At 31.9% G+C, this 25313-nt stretch overlaps 1 protein-coding gene across 1 annotated transcript in view; it reads left to right on the top strand.

Annotated features, from left to right (window-relative positions):
- Nucleotides 1–25313, top strand: part of LOC140439434 (neuronal acetylcholine receptor subunit alpha-7-like) — a 302499-nt gene that overhangs the window by 38256 nt on the left and 238930 nt on the right. The window contains exon 3 of the mRNA XM_072529334.1: nucleotides 14312–14466. Within this exon, the coding sequence (XP_072385435.1) occupies nucleotides 14312–14466 (155 nt within the window). The remainder of the gene's footprint in view (nucleotides 1–14311; nucleotides 14467–25313) is intronic.

Here is a 25313-nt window from a genome sequence, read left to right as displayed (position 1 = left end):
AATGTCGAAATACCAAAACTAATTGCAGATAACGAAAGTAAAAGCCTAGACTTAATAACAGCACCATTCAATAAGATATATGACACAGGTAAAATACCAACAGACTGTCTAAAATTAACGTTCGTAGCATTACCAAAAAAATCGAATTCCTCACAATGCCATGATTATCGAATATTAAGCTTGTTGTCTTATGTCCTTAAAACTTTTCCCAAAATTATCCATACACGAATTTACAAGAAGTGTGAGTTCCAGATGAGTGACACTCAATTCAAATTTCGAAACGGATTGGGAACACGATGCAGAGACATGAATGTAGATATATATGCATGTTTTATTGGCTATCGAAAAACATTTGACTGCGTTAACCATCAAAAGATGATCGAAATTCTGAGAACAACTGCAGTTGACGAACAAGACTTGCAAATTATCTCAGAACTATACTGGCACCAAACGGCAACAGTTGAAATAGAGCACACAACATTCGAAGATATACAAATCCGACGAGGAGTGAGACAGGGTTGCGTCTTATCACCGCTACTGTTTAATTTATATTCGGAGTCTATATTCAGAGAAGCATTAGTCGAGGTCCAAGGCGGAATTAAGATGAACGGAATCAGCATAGACAACATCAGATATGCTGATGATACCGTCTTAATAGCAAGCAACGCACAAGAACTACAAAATATAATAAAAGCGCTAGTTCACCACAGCGAAATGTTCGGTTTACATCTAAACGTTTCCAAAACTAAAACTTTAGTATTTTCAAAGACATCAATAAACGTACATGTGTATGCCAAGGGTCAAATAATATAACAGGTAAATTCCATAAAATATTTGGGAGCAAATATCAATAGTCAAGAGCCTTAAGATGCTACGTGTTCTCGACTTTGTTGTATGGAATGGAAAGCTGGACACTAAAAGTGGATAATATAAAGAAGTTGGAATCATTTGAGATGTGGTGCTATAGAAGGATTTTGAAAATACCATGGACCCAACGAGTTACAAACGCAGAAGTGTTAAGAAGGCTACAAATGGATTGCGAGGTCATAAAGCACATCAAAACAAGAAAGCTGGAATATTTAGGCCACATTACCAGAGGTGCGAAATATGAGATATTAAGGCTCATAATGCAAGGTAAAACCAGGGGTAAAAGATTCATAGGAAGACGAAAAATTTCCTGGCTGAGAAACCTAAGAGAGTGGTATAGTTGCAGCTCAGTAGATCTTTTTAGAGCAGCCGCCAATAAGGTACGGATAGCTGTGATGATAGCCAATCTCCGATAGGAGAAGGAACTACAAGAAGAAGATCAATAGTAAGTGTAATCAAAAAAAAAAAGAAATCCTATCAAGAATCGAACAAGCAAGAAAAGCATTCATGAGCATGAAAACATTTTTTTCAAGATCAGACCGTTTTTTCTGTCTTACAGTATGGCTGTGAAAGTTGGACGATGGACTCTGAAATAGAAAAAAGAATAGATTCCTTTGAGATGTATATATACAGACGAATGCTGAGAATTTCATGGGTACAAAGAGTTACTAATGTTAAGGTAATTCGTCGCATGTGTAAACAAAGATAATTACTAAGAATAATCAAAGGGAGGAAAATGCAATAATTAAGTCATGTGTTGAAAGGCGAAAGATACGAATTACTTTAAGTTATACTGGAAGGAAAAGTACAAGGCAAAAGATCAGTAGAAAGACGCCAGAACTCGTGGCTGAAAGACCTGAGGAGATGGTTCGACCGCTCATCCGCCGAAATCTTTCGCGCAGCAGTTTCCAAAACTTTAATTGCCATTTGGATCGCCAACCTTCGAAAGGAGACTGCACCATGAGAAGAAGAAGATTTATTAGTCCATCATTTTACTAATAATAGTCACCTGGATGGTACGCGTCGCGCGTCGGTTCAATTCAGTTTTCTCGCAAAGTCTTCCTGATGAAACATAAAATGGGAACTTAAAATACACGAGTAGGAGCATGTCGAGAGAGTCGAATTCAGTCGAAATGCATCCATCTATATTTATTCTAATTTTAAAATGTTAATGATTATATTATGTTTACATAATAAGCAAGACCGACTTAATAACATTACTGTATCGACCGTTAATTACTTTTCATTCATTTTTAATTAACTTTTTTTACGAAGAGGATTAATATGCATTACACCCGCCTCACTGATCATAATGGAATTAAATTAGTGGCGGTTTCGATCCCCATTAATCTAAAGGAAAATATAATTAAAGCTAAATCACAAATTGCAACATCAGTTCTTGATCTTCGATTCAATTAGTCGAGGTAGAACACAGAAAACCCTTTTTATGTTTTCTTGAGACAAGCACATAAATATCTTTTTTACTTCGTTTCGGAATACAGTCTAGGAAAGTTTTCAATGGCAAATGTAAGGATTTAGAGGGCAGTAAACCAGTACGTTATTACAACCTTGATGTAAATACGAAGTATACATGTGACTTGTTCTGAACATTTTTAATTTGATATTGTTTTAAGTGATAAATTTTCAAATCAAATCAGTAGTTGTTTTTACTTTAATGGAGTGCATGAAATTGGTTACTTTTTGGTAACATAACAAATTTAAATTAAAATACACAAAACATAAACTGAACAATTATTATTTTTAAATTCTATGTTGGAATTAGAATGACTTCTTGTTTTTGTGTTTTTCGTCTCTATCCTCACCGATACGCCGTCTAGGAATCTTGTGACGTCGACGTTGCCGTACTGATTTAGCTTCTTCTGATCTGGTCTTGACATACTCCTCCTCTTTGAATAGCATCTTCAAAGAACGACAAAGAAAAACAATCTTTATAAGGAAAAGAAAGTAAACAAATCTTTGTAATACCACGTTTGAATGTCTTTTACGCAGTTCTGATAGTTACAATTCGCATCAACTCCTGGGTGGACATCAACTACTCTTCCTAGTAGCCCTTTAATAACAACGGGACCACCTCTTTCAGAAACTTTGACTAAGTTGTTGCAGTAATTGAAATCTGGACAATCGATTGACCTTAAAATTTCATATGTAATATCTAGTGGTGAGATAAGTGAATTTTCAATAAGTAGGTAAGAGAAGGTAATTGGGTTAAAATCATTTGGGTCAGAGGACATAGGATAGAAAGGTCTGGAGTTAAATGTTACTTCTATCTGTGCTAACAATGTTGAATATTCTTCAAATGTTAAAATAGATTCACCTATAAGTCTATGTAAATGTTGCTTAACGGCTTTAATATTAGACTTCCAAAGTGTGGTGTATTTGGTAGTATGAAATGCTACATAATTTGATCTTGGGAACACATTTTAATAAATTCATCTTGTGACTTACATAAGAACTGATACAATATTTTTAATTCTCTAAAGTTATCAACCAAATTAGAACCATTGTCAGAATATAAACCTTCTAAATGCTGCGCTCGTTAAGTCTGAGATCAATTCAATATAAACACCGTTTGTGGTGAAGCAAACAAATAGAAAAATACACACCTTGTAAGTTTTATAAGGTCGACCTTTCCTATCCCTAATAGTACCGGACCTGCATAGTCAATTTTGGTATTAGTAAATGGTTTTGAAATTTAAACTCTATGGTTTGAAAGGTCAGCCATTACTGAATTAGTTGGTCTTTATTTTTAAAAGCATTGTATGCAGTTTCGTTCTAACTTTTTTGCATTATTCATGTCAACAGTGACCCAAAACTGTTGGCAAACTGAATAGAGTAAATATTGTTTACCTGCATGCTGTAATCGTAAATTTTTTGAGTGAAATATTTATTTCGCAAAGGGATGTTTACCATCTAATTGATATGTATGTTTTTCATCAAAAGATAAGGATGGATTTTCTAACCTACCTCCTACTTTCAAAAACCGTTTGAATCTACAAAAGGGTTTAAAGACAATAGTGGATGCTTAGCAGGTAAGATTTTATTATTCTAAATAATCTAAATTTCATTTTTAAAGCTATTCTTTTGTGACAATTTCGTCAAACATAAAATAGGTACTGTTCTCTAATTCTAGGGCACTAAGAGTAACTTTTAATTTCTGAACTTGTTTGAGATTAATTATAAATTGCAACCTTTAAGCAACTACATGTTTGCAATTTACACGATAGTTAGCCTTGACATAACAAATTTTCATTTATTTCTCAAATTAAAGGGTAATTCATCGTCCCAATCTATATATTTTGACTACAATTGCTGAATTAAAATCTTAACAAAAATAATACTTGGACTAACTAAGCCAAGAGGATCATGTATTCTGGAGATACTGCTAAGTACTATTCTTTTGGTAACAGGTTGATTAATATTATTATAAATAAATGAAGACATAAGTGCATAAAGGATCTATGTAACATATTTTAAAAAAAATCAGTTTTTAGGCTCAGTAGGTCTGTTTTAACCCCTAAATTTGCTTCATAAGATTTATTTGGCTTAAAAATGTTTAGCAACGATTTAATTAGGGGATAAAGGATCTATGTTCCAAGCAATCTTTTATTACAAAAGTGCATAAAAGATCCATGTGCTCAATATTGTACATAGATATTGTATGCCCGACCAAACGGATTGCTGTTGTCATGTCATGTACATAGATCCCTAAAGTTAGGTTATGTTGTTCTTTACAACTAAAATCGTACTGTGTACTTTTATAGTGAAAATAGTGAAATAAGTTGCGAAAATGTCAGCTAGGACAATAAGAAGTAGACTTTTACTTAATCTGGTACAAAAACAGTATGAAGGTATGTTGAATTGATAATCAATCTTGCTTTTTACTAAAATATGCTTCTTAATAATAATTTGAGGTTAAGAGTTTACCGGTAACAAAATACCTGCATAAAACTTGTTTTGAGCAATATTTTTATTATTTAAACATTGTAGAACAACTTGATCAGATAAAAAGAGATTAAGCATAACTTTATTGTCGTAGATATTGCCGAAACTTTACCTGAACAAAATAAAACTCCACCAAGAATCGAGAATATCCTGCATGAAAAGAAGATATCTTCAACAGAGTTGCAATATACATTTAACGGTAAATATTCATTATAAAATTAAATTTTAACGTTTTGGTCTGCAGATAAAAATAATAAAGTAACCTACCTATCCTATATGTTTAAAAAAACTTTGAAATTGTAGATTCTATTTCTGAAGATGGAGTAATTTCTCCAAAATATACTTTAGACGACGACAATCCAGATAGTACTGATTCGAGCGAAAGTTTTGAAGATTCACATTGTGAGGATGAAAGTCATCCTGTAGCAGTACCACCTGTCACAGCAGAAGTTTCAGTTTTACTTATAAATCAACATGAAAATACTGAAAATCTATTGGACAGGAAGGAAAGTCTTTTAATATCTAGGATAAATAATGTTAAGAGAAAGGTGTTAAATTTGCCAGAAAAAAAATCAAGAATAAAGAAACGCCATCCTGAAACATGAAAGAAGAATAAAACTGCCTTAGCGAGACAGAGAGGTGAGACATACATACCATTAAAAAGTAAAAAAAAAATGCCAAGCAAAAGTCCCGAATTAGGATCTTTATGCAAAAAAGACAATTGCAAAAAGAAATGTGATGAGCAATTTAACAAGTTTGATAGGGAAATGATTTTTCGTAAGTTTTACGCATTAGATCAAAATGCAAGAAACTCATTACTTTTTAAATCTGTTTCGATTATGCCAGTTAATCCCCATAGAAAAAAACATTAGTAAAAATAAATCATATACATTTGGTTACACAATAACGTGTCAGACACGTATCAAAACTGTCTGTAAGACTGCCTTTATCTCCCTATCAAATAAAAAGGTGCAACTCATTTAGAATCAATTAAAATCAGGGACTACAGCTCCTTCACCAGATAAAAGGAGCCATCATAATTCTAGGCCAAATAAAATAGAAAAAGATGTGGTTGATGCTGTAAAAGGACACATTCTTTTTTTTTCCTGCAGAACAGTCACACTATTCGCGAAACAAAAATGCCAATAAAATGTATTTGTCTTCCTTGTTAAATATAACAAAACTGCATGAATTGTATAAAGAATATGTTCAAGAAACTAAGATGGACAAACGGTTTTTGGTTTCAAAAAGTTTTTATATGCACATTTTCTCATCAGAATTTAATTTGTCTTTTGGCCAGTCCAAAAGTGGCACACGCAGTACGTGCGATGCGAATTTAGGGGATGAGATCCCCAAAGAAAAATTTAAATTTGCTTTTGAGCCACAAAAAGTCGATAGAGAACGGTCACATAATAATAAAGAAATGTGCTATTTAACCATGGACCTACAACAGACCATGCCTTTACCACGCTTTACTACTTCTAAGGCATTTTATTTGAGGCAGATGTGGTTCTATAATTTTGGAATCCACACAATAACAGATAGAGGGCGATAAAGCCCACTTTTTTAATTGGACCAAACATGTACCAACGATGGGCAGTCTTGAAGTTGGCAGTAGCTTGCATACATTTGTTTACCTTTTAACAAGCAGAAAGAAAGAAATAAACCATCTTCTCATATAGTCTGACTCGTGTGCAGGGCAGAACAAAAATTTTAACCTAATATGCAGTAAAATAAATTTAAAGAAATAGGGCATTTCTTTTTAGATTCTGATAGAGATTTTGGAATAATTGAAAAGAAATTACGAAAAGTTGAGACCATATATGCCGCAGATCAATATAGAGATGTTATAAGAGAATCAAGTAAAAAAGGTTCTGTTATTATAAATATGACCGACCATTTTAAAAATATAGCAGACATAGAAAATAAATTACACTTATTAAATAGAAAAAAAGAATTGCTGTGGAGATAAAATAAATTTTAGAGATGATATCAAATGGATACGTGTGGATACGGTGAATATTACTACAAAAACTCCTTAGACCCAAACATGCCGTTCTTAAAAGTGGATATAATAAAAAATGTAAGAGCGAATTCAGAAGAAGGTTTTGAAGAACTTTGTTTTATAGAGGAAACTTATAAACATTTTTATACTCGTCTATGAGAAAGTAAAGAAGGTGTAGAAATCGAAAATGAAATAAATCAATAAATAAAAAAAAGAAGAACGAATTAGGATTAACATTTGGTTTTACATCGTTTTATTGTTTCTTGTATCCTTTATGCATTTTGACTTAAAAATGTTTGCCCAAGTTACTTAGGGAATAAAGGATTTATATACATTTATAATTAAATATTTTTCTTTAGTTGTGAATTATTATTGTTAAATTATCATTATTAAAAAGTGTACTTTAAGGTCTAAGTTTCTTCAAAATTGTATCATTCAAGGCTTATTAATAAAAAAGTTCAAATTAAAAAACTTTGAATTCATTTTACTTGAAAAGTTGTTTATGTTACATATATCCTTCATGCACTTATATCTTCAAATATAAGGTTTAATGCTCGGATAAATGAACTTTGATCAAATAAAAGGCATATACCGAGCACAGTTTAATTAAATCTTGCCCAAGTACTTTCGATCCCTAGATCATCTTCAGGGGAATTTCGTCAATTGCGGCCTATCCGACAAGAATAAAATGTCATAAACATATAATAGTACAACACACTACACTACATAAGGACAAACAAACAATTTAAAATTATTGAAAAATATCAATGTCTCCGGCTTCTGAATCAATTCTGTCTCCGGCTTCTGTACGCTATTTTTCAATAATTTTAAAGTGTTTGTTTGTCCTTGTGTAGTGTAGTGTGTTGTACAATTATATGTTTATGACATTTTATTCTTTTCGGATAGGCCGCAATTGACGAAATGCCTCTGAAGATGATCTAGGGATCGAAAGTACTTGGGCAAGATTAAATTAAACTGTGCTCGATATATGCCTTTTATTTGATCAAAGTTAATATTATTATGTTCTTCAACTTTATATGTTAAGTCTGAAACACTTGTGCCTTGAAGAACGTTTATTATATGTTTACTATTTGATGACCACTTTCTTAAATTGAACGAAGCTGACTGTAAAGTTTGTAAAATTTGATTACAGATTACAGTTCCTTGCGCTTCACTGCTGAATCCTGTTATGAGATCATCCACGTACATATGACGATCTATCAATTCACTACTTAGCAATTAAATAATCATATTATTTATTATCTAAAGGCAATCGCTTTAAACATTTATGTACTCCAGCAAAGAAATAATGAAATGAATCATATGTGTGATATCGTAAGTTGTCGTATAATTTAGCTGTCCTTATGAGTTTTACCAAGAAGCGTATCAGTAGCGGAGAATTTATTTTTTATTTAGTGTATTAAGAACAAATAATTAAAAGCAATATTTTTTTACTAAATAACTACATAATAGATAACTACAAGATCTAAATCTTGTAGTTCTTTGTTCATAGTTTCTCTCTTCTTTCTGCGGTAAATTTTCTTTTTTTTTTCTTACGTAGGTAAAATTATACAATTGATTCCAAAAAAAAGTCAACTATGAAAAAAGAAATAATTTTTGAAATCACAGCATCAACAAATATTTAAAATTCGTTATTTCCCAAGCTCAATTTTTTTTTGTTCTGTTGTACTATGTTATAACTCCAGTTCTATACCATGCAAATTAAACGTTTACTTTGTATTCCAGTTCTTCCTTTTTTACGGAATTTTTAGTTTTTTTCTTGACGCTTATAAAATGAAAGTATTTGCAACTTCATTGAAGCATGCTTGCTAAAAGTAAATATAGAATGACAATGTCAAAAACCGCCATTCTATGACGCTACCCGTGACAACTCCATCTTGTGGTGCTAGTTCTGTGACGCTCGCCTCAGCAATTTCACTCTAGAAAAAAAATCGGTTGCCTGTAAAGTCGGTTTTACGGGCGAAGATTTTACGTGACAACGTCTTTTTCTCGGTAGAATATTTATTGATATGAATATTATTAAATTGCACCATAGGAACGAGGAATTGAATGAAAATAAGAATTGCACAAATTTTAACTATAGAAATATATTTTGTTTACTAAAACATTGTACATGTAAACTTAAACTTAACTAATTTCTATTTGAGTGATTTTGTTGAGGATAGGACGATGATAGGAGAAATATGAAATGAAAGGAAGTGTATTATGACGCTTTCTCGGTTTTCCAACGCCAAGAACGCTCGAGAAAGACAGAGATACAAGCACGCACCGATTCAACGCGCCTAATTCTCTAGTGCTGCGCGCGCAGCGGACCGATAATGTTTGAGTGGGAGAGAGACGCAAGGCATTCGCCGGTCCGGCGGGCCTCTCTCTCGTTCGGTGACTCATCGTAACAGACGTGAGCGGGCGTTACACTTTTTCATGAGTGACTCCGAGCCACAACCTAATTTAAGACGTTGTCACGTCAAAAAAGTAATACAACGCCAGTATAGAAGCTTCGCTTTAAAAACGTAACCGGCAAGTAGAGTCTATTGATATATCGCAGCATATATTACTCAGTAGTTTTGTACCGGGCACGTAAAGGTACGGCCCATACTTTTCCTTTATGAATACATTAACATTTTTGTTACCGCCAATATTATTTTTATTTGCCTTCTACTTAATTCCTTTAGAAACTTTTGAGTGCCCTGGTATATAATTCCAACACATTAGCATTGTATAATTCGAGAGCACAAGTTACGCCACATAATTTATCATAGAAAAATCTTTGTTATACAATAAATTAGATAAGGAGTTTACCCTTAGACTTTCTGATATTTCTCTGAATTAGAAAACCTCTCTATATTGAGTTGATTACTGATTAAATGCTTGGCGTTCTTGTCGATGCTACCTAAAAAGACTTTATGATGTAAGCGAAAAGAATTAGTTACTAGAGGATGGCCTATCCGTAATGGTTTCTCTAAGTGGCTCTAGAAGTTAAAAGATGCTTTTTATGGCATAGAACATTTGATAAATACGTTCATTTGGACCAGAGTAGCTAATATTTGAGGCAGTTGACTTGATTCGTTGGCTATTTAGTCTAGCAAGAAAATTTTCTTTATGAACGTTGTGTTAAATCTATTTTAAAAAACGATACGATGTTGGTGTAAACCAGCATCTATTGGTTGGTTTTTCAATATTATTTCGTCTCAAAACAGAACATGCAGGTGGTGCATAGACTCGAGTGTCACATTTTTGATTTTTGCTGAAATAAATTAAGCTTACATCATTTTTCACACTTACAAATACCGTTTGTTTTGTTTATATTTATAATTATTTTTCAGTTTGCATCTACAATTCAATTGCATCTACAATCACTCCACTTAATTTTTTCTATCTTTCTCCTTTTTAAGACTAGGACGACAACAGAATCATATTTTAATCTGTTGTACAACTTTTATTACAAATAAGTCATTTTACACTTTACAGTCATCTTATGAAATCGACCTACATATAAAACCAGCGTAATTCTAGTTTGGCAATTAATTTGTTGGGAAAGCTCGAGTTTTGTATTATATTTTTGACCGATTTCCAAATTCGCCGCCAATTTTATAGGATCAACAAAATTTACAAAATAATTAAAAATTAAATTTTTAAAATAATAAACTTCTTGCATAAAAGGGCCGGTCTTTTCACCTTCAGATAAATATTGTTTTATATGACAGATAGTTATCTAAAGGATAGATATTTACTTATAAAATAAAATGTACCCATCTTTTCACGTCAAATTATGTTGCGGTTACTTATCTGTAAGATAAATGTAAAATTTATTTTGGAACAACAATATTTAATTAATATCTCTTTTGATTATACAATTTGTGGTGACAGGAATTAATTAAATTATGTAAAGAAAAATTTAATAACGAATAAAAAAATAATACATGTTTGATGATTCTTCCCAGGTTTTTCCATAACACTAAAATATTATATAAGGTTAGCTCAAACATCTTTAACTTCAAAAAGTTCAGTAATGTCTTTATTTAGCAATTCATCTTCAAAATTGTCTTAATTTTGATCTCTCGCTAGGTTATACTCATAGAATGTTGCTGTAGATTAGAACGCTTGAATCTTTTCAACTTTACAGCCACTTCCACTGGATGAAAAAGTACCTAAACCTTCTCTTCCATACCTTAAAAAGTTATGTTGCATATCTGGTTCTAATATGAAATTCGTTATAGAAATTGGAGTTTTTAGTGGACTTCTTAAAAATGGCTTTACTTTATAATCAGAATCTTCTTGTAAGAACTCATTTCTATTAACTCCATTTAAACTTCTTATCAAGAATACAGAATTATTTATTTCTACTTGGTAGGTACCTAGAAAAAGATATCCAAGAAGTATCACGAAACTGTCAGAATTTTGAAAATATCCTACTACACTCTAAATATTTAGTATACTTATTCTGAGTCTTTTTTATATAATTATAATTAAATGTATTTTATAATTAGTAAAAGAATGTGACAACCTAGGTATTATGTGCATATTTTTCATTATGGAATCTGATGCTACTATTATTGAATCAATAGCACCAATATCTCCTGAAGCAGGTTAATTAATCCATTTTTTAATTATCAACATTATGAAAATATTGAATCCCTAAACTAAGTAAATGAAAATATGTATACACCTACTTTTATAATCATTTAATAACAACTATTCACAATATTTTCTCAGAATATAGATCACTGTCGGTTTACTTAATCTTAACCTTTTAAAAAGGTCTTTATCATTACGAAAATTAAACTGTTCAATTTTGCATCAAATATTATATTCGCGCAATAAGTTTATAAACATTAAACATCATACTAATCATACTCTTCGATATCATTAAATATTTTAATAAGGTCCATTCGCTCAACTTATATTTTGACAGATTCATAGCTGGAAACCTACAACACAAAAGTGCCTAGCTCACAGTATTAACAGCTTAAATAAACTTTTATTATAGACTTCTTTCATTAAAAAAAGAAGAATTAGTATTAATAGTGGAAGTGTATACTAAACCCATAAAATTTTGGGTAGTATATATTTAAAAAATATATTTCAGTTGTTATAATTTAACCTTAACTATTTATTATATGGTGCAGATAAATAAATATTGATTGTCGGTAATTCGTAAAGTTTTATTTTATTTACTATTTAGTTTTTTTTTTACTATTAATATTGGCTATGAGTACGTGTGCTTGGTTGTATAGTAATTTCCAACCACTTTTAGTCTGTCAAAAAGTAAATAACTTCGCAAAAAAATTATTACTAAATTCACTAGACAGTTCGGACTGGGAATAGTGAACCGACTTTACCCATGTTTCTAACCTACACTAAACAACAATATTTAGGTTATATTTTTGATTTCGCGATAACCTACAACATAATAATGAACTACAAACACAATTTATTTTCCAGATAACTTTTTATTCAGTACTTTATTTAGCAAATAAATATTTTATATTTTATATGTCAGATAATTTTAATTTATTTTATCTGTCAGTTTATCTGTTCAAATTTCTTTCCTAAATGACGCTAGAATTTTAAATCTAAACTAACATAAAACTTTAAATTATTGTGTATTAAATCGTGCGTTAACAATATTAATAATATTATTTATTAATTATATTAATATGTAATTATTATTTTTTGTATTATTAATTAAACATATCGTTTCAAAAACAAAATATGATAGACTCATTGGTTGAAATGTTAGTAGTTTAGATTTCTTTGTTCAGATGGCGTTAGGATTTTAAATCTAACCTAACATAAAGCTTTAAATTATTTTGTATTAAATTCTACCTTAAAAATATTGTTAAAATTAATTATTAATAATTATACAGTAAAACCTCCGTTAACCGAAATACTTGGGGGAGGCCGTTTCGGATAACAAGAATTTCGGTTAAAAATAACATTGTTTTTCATAGTATTCTTGGTCAAAGTATTGGTATTTAAAAATACTATGAGGTGATTTCGTAACGTTTTCTAATAAGTAAATACAGAATAAAGTAATAAAATTAAGGAAAATGAACAAGTTTAACAAACTTTGTTAAAGAATACTTCTATTTTCTTTTGCATTTTCATTTGACAACGATGTTTTGCAGCTATATCTCCATCGTTCATTTGCAGAACGTCATGGTTTGCCTCATTCGATTGTTCGACGAAACGTAAAGCAATCTAAAAAGGACAAAACTTTATACAATGACAATAAAAATTAGGAATCTAGTCGTGTGCCTAACTAATTAGGCATACTGTATAAAATTCTTACCTCTAAGGCATTGAACATATCGTCGGCGGTCTCGTGCTGCATGTTGTCTGTTGGGTCGTCATCTTCGTCGTCGGATACGCTCAGGTTGTCTGGATGAAGAACCATATCAATGATGTCCTGGTCGGTGAATTCACTTTCTGAGTCATCGGCTGCTAACTAGTTACGTATCTCTTCTTGGTTAATTTCGTCACATCCCGGCAAATTTTTTATTAAAGGTTTAATTTCTTCTGTCGTTTCTTTACCATTTTCTTCTTCAGGATCGTCAATCAAAATCCCATCAAAAAGTTTGTTCCAGCATTTTTTCAAAGTTGAAGATTTGATCTTGGCCCACGACTTAGGACACCAATAAACAACATGTTTCATTGTTAAAGATTTGAGAATTTCGGGAACACTTTTGGATTTATTCGTCTCCTGTTATAACAGACGTCTTAAAAATACTCCTCTATAATGTCTCTTGAATGTCTCTACTACTTCCTGGTCTAACGGCTGAATTAAGCTCATGACATTCGGTGGCAAAAATCTGACAATTGTCACCATTTCGTAGATTTTGACGGTGAGTTGGTGTATTGTCAACAAGCAACAATGCTTTGATGGGAAGGTTTTTTGATTTTAAAAAGGAGTTTACACTCGGAACGAATTTATTTTCAAACCATTCTAAAAATAAAGTGGTCGACATCCATGAGCTTTTTTGGCTTCTATAAAAAAATGGAAGTGCTTTTTCGGAAATATCTTCTAGAGCTCTTAGTTTTTTTGATTTCCCAACACACATAGGCATCAATCAGTGAGTGAAATTAATGGAGTTGTTTACGTTTTGCATTAAAAATTTACTTTTTGTTAACGAAATTATTGAAACTGTCAGCCGTTTCGGTTAAACGATGTTTCGGTTAAAAAGGTTTCGGTTAAGGGAGGTTTTACTGTATTAATATTTAATTTATACAGTATTATTAATTAAACCCATCGTTTCAAGAACAAAATATGATTAAAATGTCAAATGGTGGTAGTTCAGATTTCTTTCCTAGATGGCGTCGTTAGTTTACTGGACAAACAGTGTGACATCGTAACCTCTTATATAGATAGATACTTCATATATTGATATATTTTAATGAAAAGTATTTTATTCGTAGCAATATATAAAGTAAATAATATAATTTCTTTGTTTTCAGGATGAAAAAAACCAAATCCTTACAACAAATTGTTGGATAACTCAAATTTGGGTCGACCACCATCTTCGCTGGAACGTCTCTGACTTCGCTGGAATAAAGGTTATTCGAATACCATACACCAGAGTTTGGCGACCTGATTTAATTTTATACAACAAGTGAGTGTTCTATTAGCATAAAGCACTTTGAACTTATTATGTAACTCAACTGTTTCCTTGCGTTTAATATAATTATATCCAACCTGTTTTCCACTGCGGCATGAAATGAGTGTTCTGCGAAATTTTAAACTTTTGTTCCTTAATATTTACTATTATGTTATTTAAATATTATATATTACAAATGTTCCTAAAAGCATTCATGTTATGTTGATAACAGAGCATCAGAGCATGCATATGTTAAATGTGTGGAATACTCTACAAAAGATACTTAAATACAAAAATAAATCTAATATCTAATATTATAATTATTAAGCGAGTTTTTCTTATCATTTTAAGCATCCTAATTTCCATCGTTTTCTGTCGAAGCAATTTCCAGTTTTTAAATTTCTGGCGGTCATTGCATCTTCTCTTCAGGACCGTCTTTGTGTATCTTTTCTTCTAGTGGGCAGACTCCATTTTTTTTTCTTTTTAGCCCATCTATTTACAGGATATCTCTGCATGTATTCATACCAGTTTAGTTTTTTTGTTATATTAAAACATTACAGTAGACAATTTTCCACGGGAACCTGCTTAAGTTTAACAATTTTTCAACAAATAAATTTTCTTTATTTGAAACTAATTTATCCTTTCGATTATACTAAAAAGGTTCCCGTGGTAAACTTTGGGTAAACTTTTTACTGTAACGTTGTACCGTCATAATCTTTCGAATAAAATAAGAATCAGCTTGTGAGTAAGAAATAATCAATGTGTTTCGCACGTTAAAGTTATGAAGACCGTGAAGTCTATATGAATCGCTAACCCCAGAAAGTCATCATGTCCAATATGTACGAATTTTGTGTATTTTATTAAAATTGTTTCCAGTAGCAAAACGCAACGTTTACTACAAAAAGGAAACACGTCCGCATATTCGTATTGGCATGGCAACGCTTTCAATATTGCATTTACTGCAGAAAGGAAACTAGTCCAGGACAAGTTCTCTTTCTGCGGTAAACAGTTGCGGCGCTAGAACTGCGTGGAAAATATTCGAACTATCCTCACAGCTGAGTTTAGTCAGACAATATTGTGCTTTGTTTATTGATGATTGTTGTCGTCTTTTCTGTGGTTAATAATTAGATTAGAATGAGTAGTTCAGATGAGGAATGACGTGTAAATAAGAAAAGAAAAGGTTTTACGAATGATGACAAATATAAAAGGAACATAATAAAGAAGTCTAAAGTGGCTGGACAAGAACACGTAAACTGGGTTGGCAAAACTGTACCAGCTAAAACACCAGGGCTAAATTTTTGAAAATAAATATTGTTTTATTAATTGTTGTTAATTTGTACATTTAGGTTTAAATACCATTCATTTCACTGATAATTTAATCTTGTATGTACTTCGCAGTAATATAAGGCTACTAAAACCTAACCTCAAAGTCATTTACTTATCTCCAATATCTTTTTCACTGAACTACATAACATGGCAACAAACAACCAAAACGGAACAGGACATTTATGCCTATTTAAAACTAGCTGCCTAGCATATGCTCATGCATGTATATTTGAATCGATTATTTCTTAAAGGGATATTTTCAAGTTAAAAAAAAAAACAAAAAAATTTACAGAATATTTGAAATTCATAAGTACACAGAAATTATTGTTAATTCAAGTGACAAAAGCAAGTTTTCTGTAAAAAAAGTTTACACTAGTGAGAACTAGTGATATTCTTAATGCAATTGTGGACTAAGTATTATAAAAAGACAAGCCTGTTCACTGAACGTCAACAAATAAATGTTCCTCGATCTCAAAAAACTCATTTTGCAAGTAAATAAATATAAATAACTTTAATAATTTAAATAATATAAAACATCACTTTCATTTAACAAACAATCACATATACCTTACTCCTATTTCATTTGTTAACATCTCTCCCCTCAAGAAACTTCCTCGTTAATTGTCAGACAGTTACAACATTAACTGAAGATCACCCATCATCAGAAATTACAGGATAGTTTGAACTATGTATCACGAATCATTATCTAAAAATTCTTGTACCGGAGTGTAAGTAGTATTTTGTTTGTTTCTAATTTATTACAATTCAATAGATTATCTCTTACCAATTTGTGGGTTTTCACTTTGTCTGCTAAATCAATTTTATGCATATTAATAAACACAGACATGTAATATTGGCATAATTACTAAAACCTTTTTTGATCTTTATCTTTATAAGCCAGCACCCTAATATGGGCTTTTTATAATTTCAGCGTTTAATTTACTTTGTACCGTTTGACCTGAAGATGCTTTGCAAAGTGTAGAAAGCGAAAACGGTCATTTTGGTAGTAAAATTAAATTGATTGTGAGTAAGTCTAATTTTATTTCTTTTTCCTAAATGTGATTATATTACTCTTAACTACACACAGTATCGAAGCCGATAAATCACTGAAAATATTTTGCCACACGACGCTTGCATTTTAAACCAAAACAGAGCGCAAGGTCAAATACAGCATGACACAAATTAAAATATTTATTTCTTAAAGGGACTAAGTTAGTTTACTTAGGTCCTTTATGCGCTAAACCATTATTTTCTCACACAGAAATACAAATAATTTGTATTTCTAAGTTTTCTAAGTTTGTATAAGTTTTGGGTCAATAATTAATTTCGCAGATTAGAAGAAAAATGGCCAAAATAGCACTTAAGCCCTTTCAAAAATAATCGATTCATTTGTATATTATAACAGTCGTGGAACTCGGCGTAGCGCGAAATTAACAATTAAAAAATAATAGGTTATGGATGAAAACTCTTCGGAAGCTTGTAAAATGTAGTTTTAGGTTTAATTTGATGATTGCTAAACTTAAAAATATAAATTTTTAATGAGATATCGACCTTCGAAAATGACAATTTTCAGACCTTAAATTGTTTAAAAACCGAAAACGATTCATTTTAGGGAACAGTTATTTTTGACCTTTTTCGCTCAGAATGAACCAGTTAATTGTACTACAAAAAATGGAATGAGAATATATGTTTCCTAGCCAGTGTGCCCATACTACTAGGATAATAAAGGCTTAATTTTGCGGTCGAGTCTATAATACGAGTGTAAAGTTGTTTATCTTTATAATAAATACATCACTTTATATAGATTTTGTTAAGTAATTCTACCAAGTATTTATATTTAAAAAAATATTGTAACCAACTTGTATTTTATAATGAATAAGTTGTGCAAGTCATTTTCAATATAAGTTCAAGCTGGTTTGACTACTTCGTTCTTCGAGAATACGTTAATATAATTATACTGAAAGCACACAGAGAGACATCATTTTATAATGAAACACACACTGAATTCAACTTTAAATAATTTACCGACTAAAAGTTACCGTTTTAATTAACGTGGTATAGAAATAGGTGTTTACTAATGAAGTTACTAAAATAAAAGTTTTATGCTAAAAATTATATTACCAGAGTCAAGGTAATAGCAAAATAAGTATCGCTATTCAAATATAGATTCAATAACGTGAATCAATGAACAAATGTTATACTAAAAAATTCAACTATGAAGTAAAAACTTCTTGCTCAAAATAGTATAAAATTTATTAAAAAATTTTAAAAAATATCCAAATTTTTTTTTGTATCTTAGCTTTGGTTTAAAACCCTTAGCCCACATAATTAAATACAAATATTAGTATTAATGCATTCAGGATTGTACAGGGAGGACACTTTTCATGCTCAGGGGTTCATTAGAGAGACTTAATTATCACACAAAAGACACAAGCCACGGTTAGATATGTGGGCAACCAATGGGTACACATACAAAGGAAATATCCATTCAAACCATCAAATTTTTCATTCACACCTTTAATTTAATTTTTTGCAGAAATATTATAATTAATTTAAACATTTTTGTAGTATCTTCACTTAGTAGTACATTTAAGTTTAATGGCGTCTTTAAACCTGCTTTCAGCAATTCTTGAAGCAGCCACGTACTTGTATTGACATTAAGGGACAGTTAAAGAATATGTAATTTAGATCAGCTATACTAGTTCCACACTCGCATCTGTCTGTTGACAGAACTCCTATTTTGTGTAGATGCATCGACAAACATCCACGATCTACTTTTAATTTTAGAATGTTCGACACTGTATTTATACGTTCACAGCCACTGTTGGTTGTTCTTCTTCTTACGATGCCTATGCGTTCCGGATGTTGGCGATTCACATGGCTATCCTAACTTTGCTTGCTGATATTCTGAATAGTCCTGTTGTCGATGTATTAAACCACTTTCTCAGGTTTTGAAGCCAAGATATTCTTCTTCTTCCTGGTCCTCTCTTTCCAAATACCTTGCCCTGAAGAATGAGTTGCAACAAGCCGTATCTCTGTTCATTCCTCATAACATGGCCAAGATATTCTAGTTTGCGCTCTTTGATGGTGTTAATAATCTTGCATTCCTTGCCTATTCTACGTAGGACCTCAACATTAGTCACACGATCCACCCATGAAATTCTTAAAATACGTCTGTAAACACCACATCTCGAATGCCTCGAGTTTTCTTAAAGAAGCTTCGGAAAGTGTCCAGGCCTCTACTCCGTATAATAACTGTTGGCTGTAATTTAAACAAATTTGTGCCTGTAGTTTCACCGACTTAAATCCAACGTCTATCCCATATAAATTTAATATGATGTATGATGTTTTACACATGTAAGGAGATCACATGTGTTAAATTCTTCAATCAATATATTTGGGTGCTTTGGTAGATTTTTAGCTGTTGAATCCGCGATACTATTACCCAATATGTCTGAATGTTCCTTACCCCACACGAATTTAACATCATATGATAAAGTTAATCTCAGTGGATGTATGAATTCTGTGAACCGACCACAGGATAAATATTTCAATTTTAAATAAATTAAAGATCAGCAAACGGCTTTCGACGAATGTCTATCTCCAACAATTAAAATACTTTTGACATACTATAAGAGCAGCCACAGAAAACATGGGACGATTTATTATCCAAGAAAAGGTAGGAAGCTTAAGATCACGGCAAGATGGATCGACCAAATTACCGGAATATGCAAAAGCCCTTTGAATGAGTTAAAAGGAATGACCAGAAACAGATATCTTTGAAGACGGATAATAAACGACATCACGATGACCACTGACCCGGGCCAGGACTCAAGAGAGAGAGAGAGAGAGAGAGAGAGAGAGAGAGAGAAAGGGGAGAGAGAGAGAGAGAGAAAGGGGAGAGAGAGAGACAGATATGTCTGGCATGAGTTCAGAATCTTGATTTAATATGGCTTTTTCAGTTGCATTTTTATCTTTATTTCGGTGTCCCGTCTATTACTGTATAGTTCTTGAAAATAAACATGCTAGGGTAAAATCAAACCACCACCGTAAGTTTTACGTAAAATGTCCAGATTACATTTCTTCTAATCTGATTTAACTTTCTCTATTTATTTTTCTTTGTCCCTTTCTCTCTTTCCTTCTCTAGTGTTTTTTTAGACTAAACATATTAGTACGAATATAGATTTATTATTTCTAAATGATGTTTCAGCAACCAAAATTACTCCTCGAAACACCACATAATCAGATGTAGACTTAACGTTAGTAAGTCCTGGATTAACTGCAATAGCTCATTGGCAAGCAACAGATAGAACTCTTGGAGCTGATCATTATATTATTTTCATTAAATTAAATATTAATGTACCTTCTATCATTGTCCCTTCAACAAGAATATCAAGATTAAAGAAGGCCAATCGGAAATTATTTCCGAGCACTTTTGAAATGGAACTAAAGATTATTGTAGACTCTGATAACTGTCATGAAATGACATTTACTCTGAATAGAGAAATCAATACAAGCGCCGAAGCTTCACCAAAAACGTACCATTTATTCCTAAGCATATGCAAAAATGAATTTAGTGGGTTGATGAATATACCACACAGTGACAACTTACGAATAATGCACTTAAATTATACAAAACTTCATCGACACTGATCAACTTTTTCGAATATAAAACTATAGAAGTTACAACGAAAAAAAGGTTTAAACAGAAAGCCAGAAGTACATGGATTAAATTTTGTTCGAGTCTTAACTATAGCTACCCATTAACTTAAATATAGAAGTTGGCAAACAAATTGAAAAACAAAAACACAAGCATCAAATATGCTTGCCATTCAGTTGCAGAAGATATTATACCGAAGTTATATCCACATTTTGTTGGAAAACATATACCTCACCTAGGTATAACTTCAGAAGAACATTATTTACTAAACGAAATAACATCATCCAAACTGGAATATGCCATTATATATATATTTAGGGATTCTACAGTATTCACTACCTTCCCTCGCTCAACCGTTTCCATCTCTCTCTGTTGTTCCATTCTCCATCGTTTAGTCCTCTCTTATTCATGGCGCCGTCTACTTCGTTCCTCCAGGATTTTCGGGGTCGTCCTCTTTTCCTCCTTCCTATGGGGCTCCATTCTTCTTACATGTCCATACCACTTTAGTCTTTTTTGTTCTATATATGTTAGTATGTCTGTTTCTATTGATGTTCTTTGCTTTATTTCGTCATTACTTCTCCTATCCATTCTTGTTACTCTGCAGCACCTTCGCAGGCATTCCATCTCTATTGCTACTATCTTACTGCTGTTTTTCTTGTTTATGATCCAATTTTCAGTCCCATATGTCATAATACTTCGCACTAATAATTACTTCATAATATTAAAGTGTCTATCCCACCATACTGAGTTAAGTTGTCGGATTGCTGTTCTTGTTTGTCCTAATCTTTGTGTAATTTATTCTTCTGTTGTTGCCTTTTTCGTGATTATAAACCCCAGGTATTTGAATTTATCCTTTCCTTTGATTGTTACGTTGTCATCAATCTGTAGATCTTCTATGTCTTCTTCACTTGTAGATGGAATATGCCATTAAGATATCTAAAAACACAGCCCCAAGTCTAGATCAGATTTCGTATATTGTGTTATAAAAAAGAAGTATGCTGGTCAAAAGATTACTACTGCATATTCATAACTTTATCTTGCAAACTGGAATTCTTTCTTACAAATTTAATGATTGCTTTGTTATAATAATTTCGAATTGAAAACTTGGTTAAAGCAGCATAGTGTACTACAAGCAACACAATTATTAGGTTATAAACAAAGCTTTAACATTTATATAAAAACAGAAACGTATCGATTCGACTGGGTCAAAATATCATAGGAACAATGATTACAACAAAAGGCATTCCACAGGCAGCTGTTTTAAACATTTGTTTCTTTTTTTTTAAATATGTACACACACGATTTGCACAATGCTCTCCTAATATTGTTTACTTACAATATGCTGATGATATTGTCATCTTTTCACAGAAGAAAACGATCATCGAATGTATTACTTCGCTCAAACATAAAATGTACAAATTTGATAGCTGGACTTGCTTGCTGAACAGCTTTACTATTTCGTAACAAGAGGGTGTATTTTTCTCTAGAATCACCACTCTAAACACCATATTAAAGACTACACTGTATCGTTACAGGACAATGCCATTCCAATTGTTTCAGAATTCAAATACGTTGGTGTCATACTTGACATAAAACTTCTTTGGACTCAACATATTAACTACACAATTAGTCTCTGCCCAAAAAGGTTTTGATTTACTTAAAATGCCTTGTAAGAGATCGTGTCGTGTAGATCAAAATATTGCATTGAATTGGTATCCAGCCTGTATTGGATATATTATAGATAACTGCTGTTTAGTATATAGGTCAACTTATATCGTGGAAGCAAAAAAAAATAGTATTACTTATTTGATTTTACATATATTTATTTTATACATCATGCTTGTGGAATTATACATCATACAGTAATAAAAACGATATTGTGTATATAATGCGTATTGGTATAAATAGTTGCATGATTCTACAATTATTAGTGTTAAGTATTAACAGTGGTAAAATAAAATTCCTTTTTTTTTAGTGTGATATTGTTGCTTTCCTTTTTTTTAATCTCAGTAATGTCCACGTTGACTGTTAAGATGCAGTTAACTCAATCTCAATCAAGATTCTAGCTTGATATATTGAACTCTGGATAGTTTCCATTAAATTAGTTTTTCTGAAATAAAATAAATATGATTAATTACTAAATTATAAAAAAAATATGTAATATTTTTAACGTACTCGAACGTGAAATAAAATATTTTCCGCTGTAGGAAGTAATAATAACATAACTTCATAAGCACGCTACAGGATCCATCTGAGAATAAAAACAAAAACTTAGAAAACCGAAGTTTTCTAAGTGTTCGAAAGAAAATTCTGATTAGTACCTAAATCTAGGGCTTCTACATCAGTCACCACTCTAATGATTCTTAACAAGATGAAATTGGTATAAGTGAATGGTAGAGAGGCACTATACGCAAAATCAAATCTTAACTTTCCTTTATATCTTTGTTTACTCGTTTATTTTGAGTATAAGAAACTAATTCAACGAAAGGTTCTTACCTAGATGAATCGATATATTGTTGAATAAAATTTTCGATCCCACATGTCGTTCCATTTACTGTCTGCCTTGATAATCGTAGATTTGCACAGATTTAGGTATTAATCTGAATTTTGATTCAAACGCTTTGAAATCTTCGGTTTTCTAAATTTCTGTTTTTATTCTCAGAAAAGATTTAATTTCACGTTCAGGGTTTCAACATCAGTCCCTCTGACGAGTCCTATAAAGACGAAATACGTATAAGCGAATAGTAGAGGCACTATACGTAAAACAATATCTTTCTGTCAATAATAATATGACAGAACTGTCCTTTCTATAATAATAATTGTATTTACATATAATTAGTCAGTCTCTTAATTATTGTTCTGAAGCTATTTTCTTGTGACATTTTAAAGTAATTACTATTTAAATGGGAATAAGCCACAATTAAAAGTTAAAGTACGTTTATTGAGGTTTCAATTTCCACTTCGGAAATCGTTCTCAAAATACAAACATTAGTATTTTGAGAACGATTTCCGAAGTGTAAATTAAAACGTCAATAAACGTACTTTAAACTTTAATTGTGGCTTATTCCCATTTAAAATGGTAATTAGTCGGTCAGATAGCAAGCGGGCTAGGCGGGCGATTCTGATTCGCTTCACTGTCGAATGGTTCAGTGGATGTGGGTTCGAGCCCCAGCTCGGTGTACAGAAAAATAAAAGAGGCTAACGCAGCAGTTTAAAATTCTAGATTAATATACGGCTTAGACTAGAATATTATGGTGTCTAATCGGCCTATGGTGGAGCAGTACGGCAAGAGATAATGGCTTGCGACTCGGTGATACTCCTCCGTAGATCCCTACCGGAAGGGCGTGGAGCCTAAATACCGGTGTATATATACAGTGGCACACCGAGGGGGGGGGTTTGGGGGTTAATCCCTCCCCGGACCCTGTTCCGACACTGTTACTCACACATTTTAGGGACTCAAAATGGAGGTAAAGTATATTCGTTTACCAAATTCCCATCAGTAAACATGAGCACGTGTTGATATTCGCCGACTCATTCGTCAAGAGGCTATAAAAATTAATTTATTACCGTAAGCGAGACATATTCTCATGTTACAGATCCTAACTAGCCATCATTTAAATTCAAATTGTATCGTGTTGATTTTTAAGTTAATTATATTGTGTTATATTTATGTTATAGTTATTGTTAAGTTAATTACTGGTCGTGTTATTTTTTAGAGTTTAGTTTAATTGTGATATAATGATTAAATTTCAAGAAATTCTTACACTAACAGTTTCAAAAGTAAATATTTTTAAAAATCATATGATACATAGATCGTACATCAGTACGACCCTGTTTGGCTTACACGTGGTTATGTTGATGATTGGGAATTTGTAGAATGAATAGGGTTTAGCATCATAAAAAAAATTTCGGTGACCAACCAAACCCCCCCCCCCCCCGGCAAATTCTAGGTGCGCTGCTGTATATGTATAGCTTAAAGTGTCATATTAACTAAATGACATTTATTACTTTAAAACTTTGACAATCGTTACGAATCGAATCTTTTATTGACAGATTTTTTAGTTTCATACTTCTCAATTAATTTCTGTATGTTGCTCATTACTTTTCCTACAATTTTTAATTTGAACCTGCTTAGAATAAATATATAATGACTAGAAACGAATTGATCAAGAGTAGTAAATCAAGCGAGGAACTGCTATTTCGTGGCGCTACCCGTGACGCCTTCTCGTGTCGCTAGTGCAGTGACGCTCTCGACTTAGCATTTTACTATAGAAAAAAAAGTAATGCAATGCCAGTTAATAAAAGCTTCGCTTTAAAAAAATAATGGAAAAGAGAAAATTGTAAAACAGTGGAAAGAAAACAGGTCCGTTACAGATCTTCAAAACGCCAAAACGAAGCGAAATTAACAGTAGCAAAAATTAAAGCAAAAGCGTATACAAATCTATACAATCAACTTAATACCAAGGAGCGTGAAAGAAAGATTACTTTCTTTACGTTATTTCCCTAGCTTGTTTTGGTTCTTTAACGTTTTCTCCTCTTGGCTGGTTTCCAAATTCTGTTTGCGGAAGTCGCGACTCATTCATTTGGACATGTACATACCGTCTTAATTGTTGTTGTTCAACGTTTTCTATGATTTTTTTTTCGACCTCAATCATTTCTTGAATGTTTTGTTTCTAACTCTGTCTTTTCGTGTTATTCTGAATGATTTACACCATACATTAATACATTAATTTTCACGGCTTCAATCGTTTTTTTTTCTCATATTCTGTGAATCTAAATGTTTCTGCATTATAGAGTGCAATTCTTTTGATTATCGTATTATTATAGTGTAAAAATCACGTTTACGCTGGTAGAAAATTATTTAGTGAACAGCTTT

The sequence above is a fragment of the Diabrotica undecimpunctata genome, chromosome 4 (assembly GCF_040954645.1).
Source record: "Diabrotica undecimpunctata isolate CICGRU chromosome 4, icDiaUnde3, whole genome shotgun sequence".
Taxonomy (NCBI): Eukaryota; Metazoa; Arthropoda; class Insecta; order Coleoptera; family Chrysomelidae; genus Diabrotica; species Diabrotica undecimpunctata.
The sequence above is the reverse complement of the archived record's forward strand: the minus strand, read 5'-3'. Positions and strand labels throughout refer to the sequence as shown.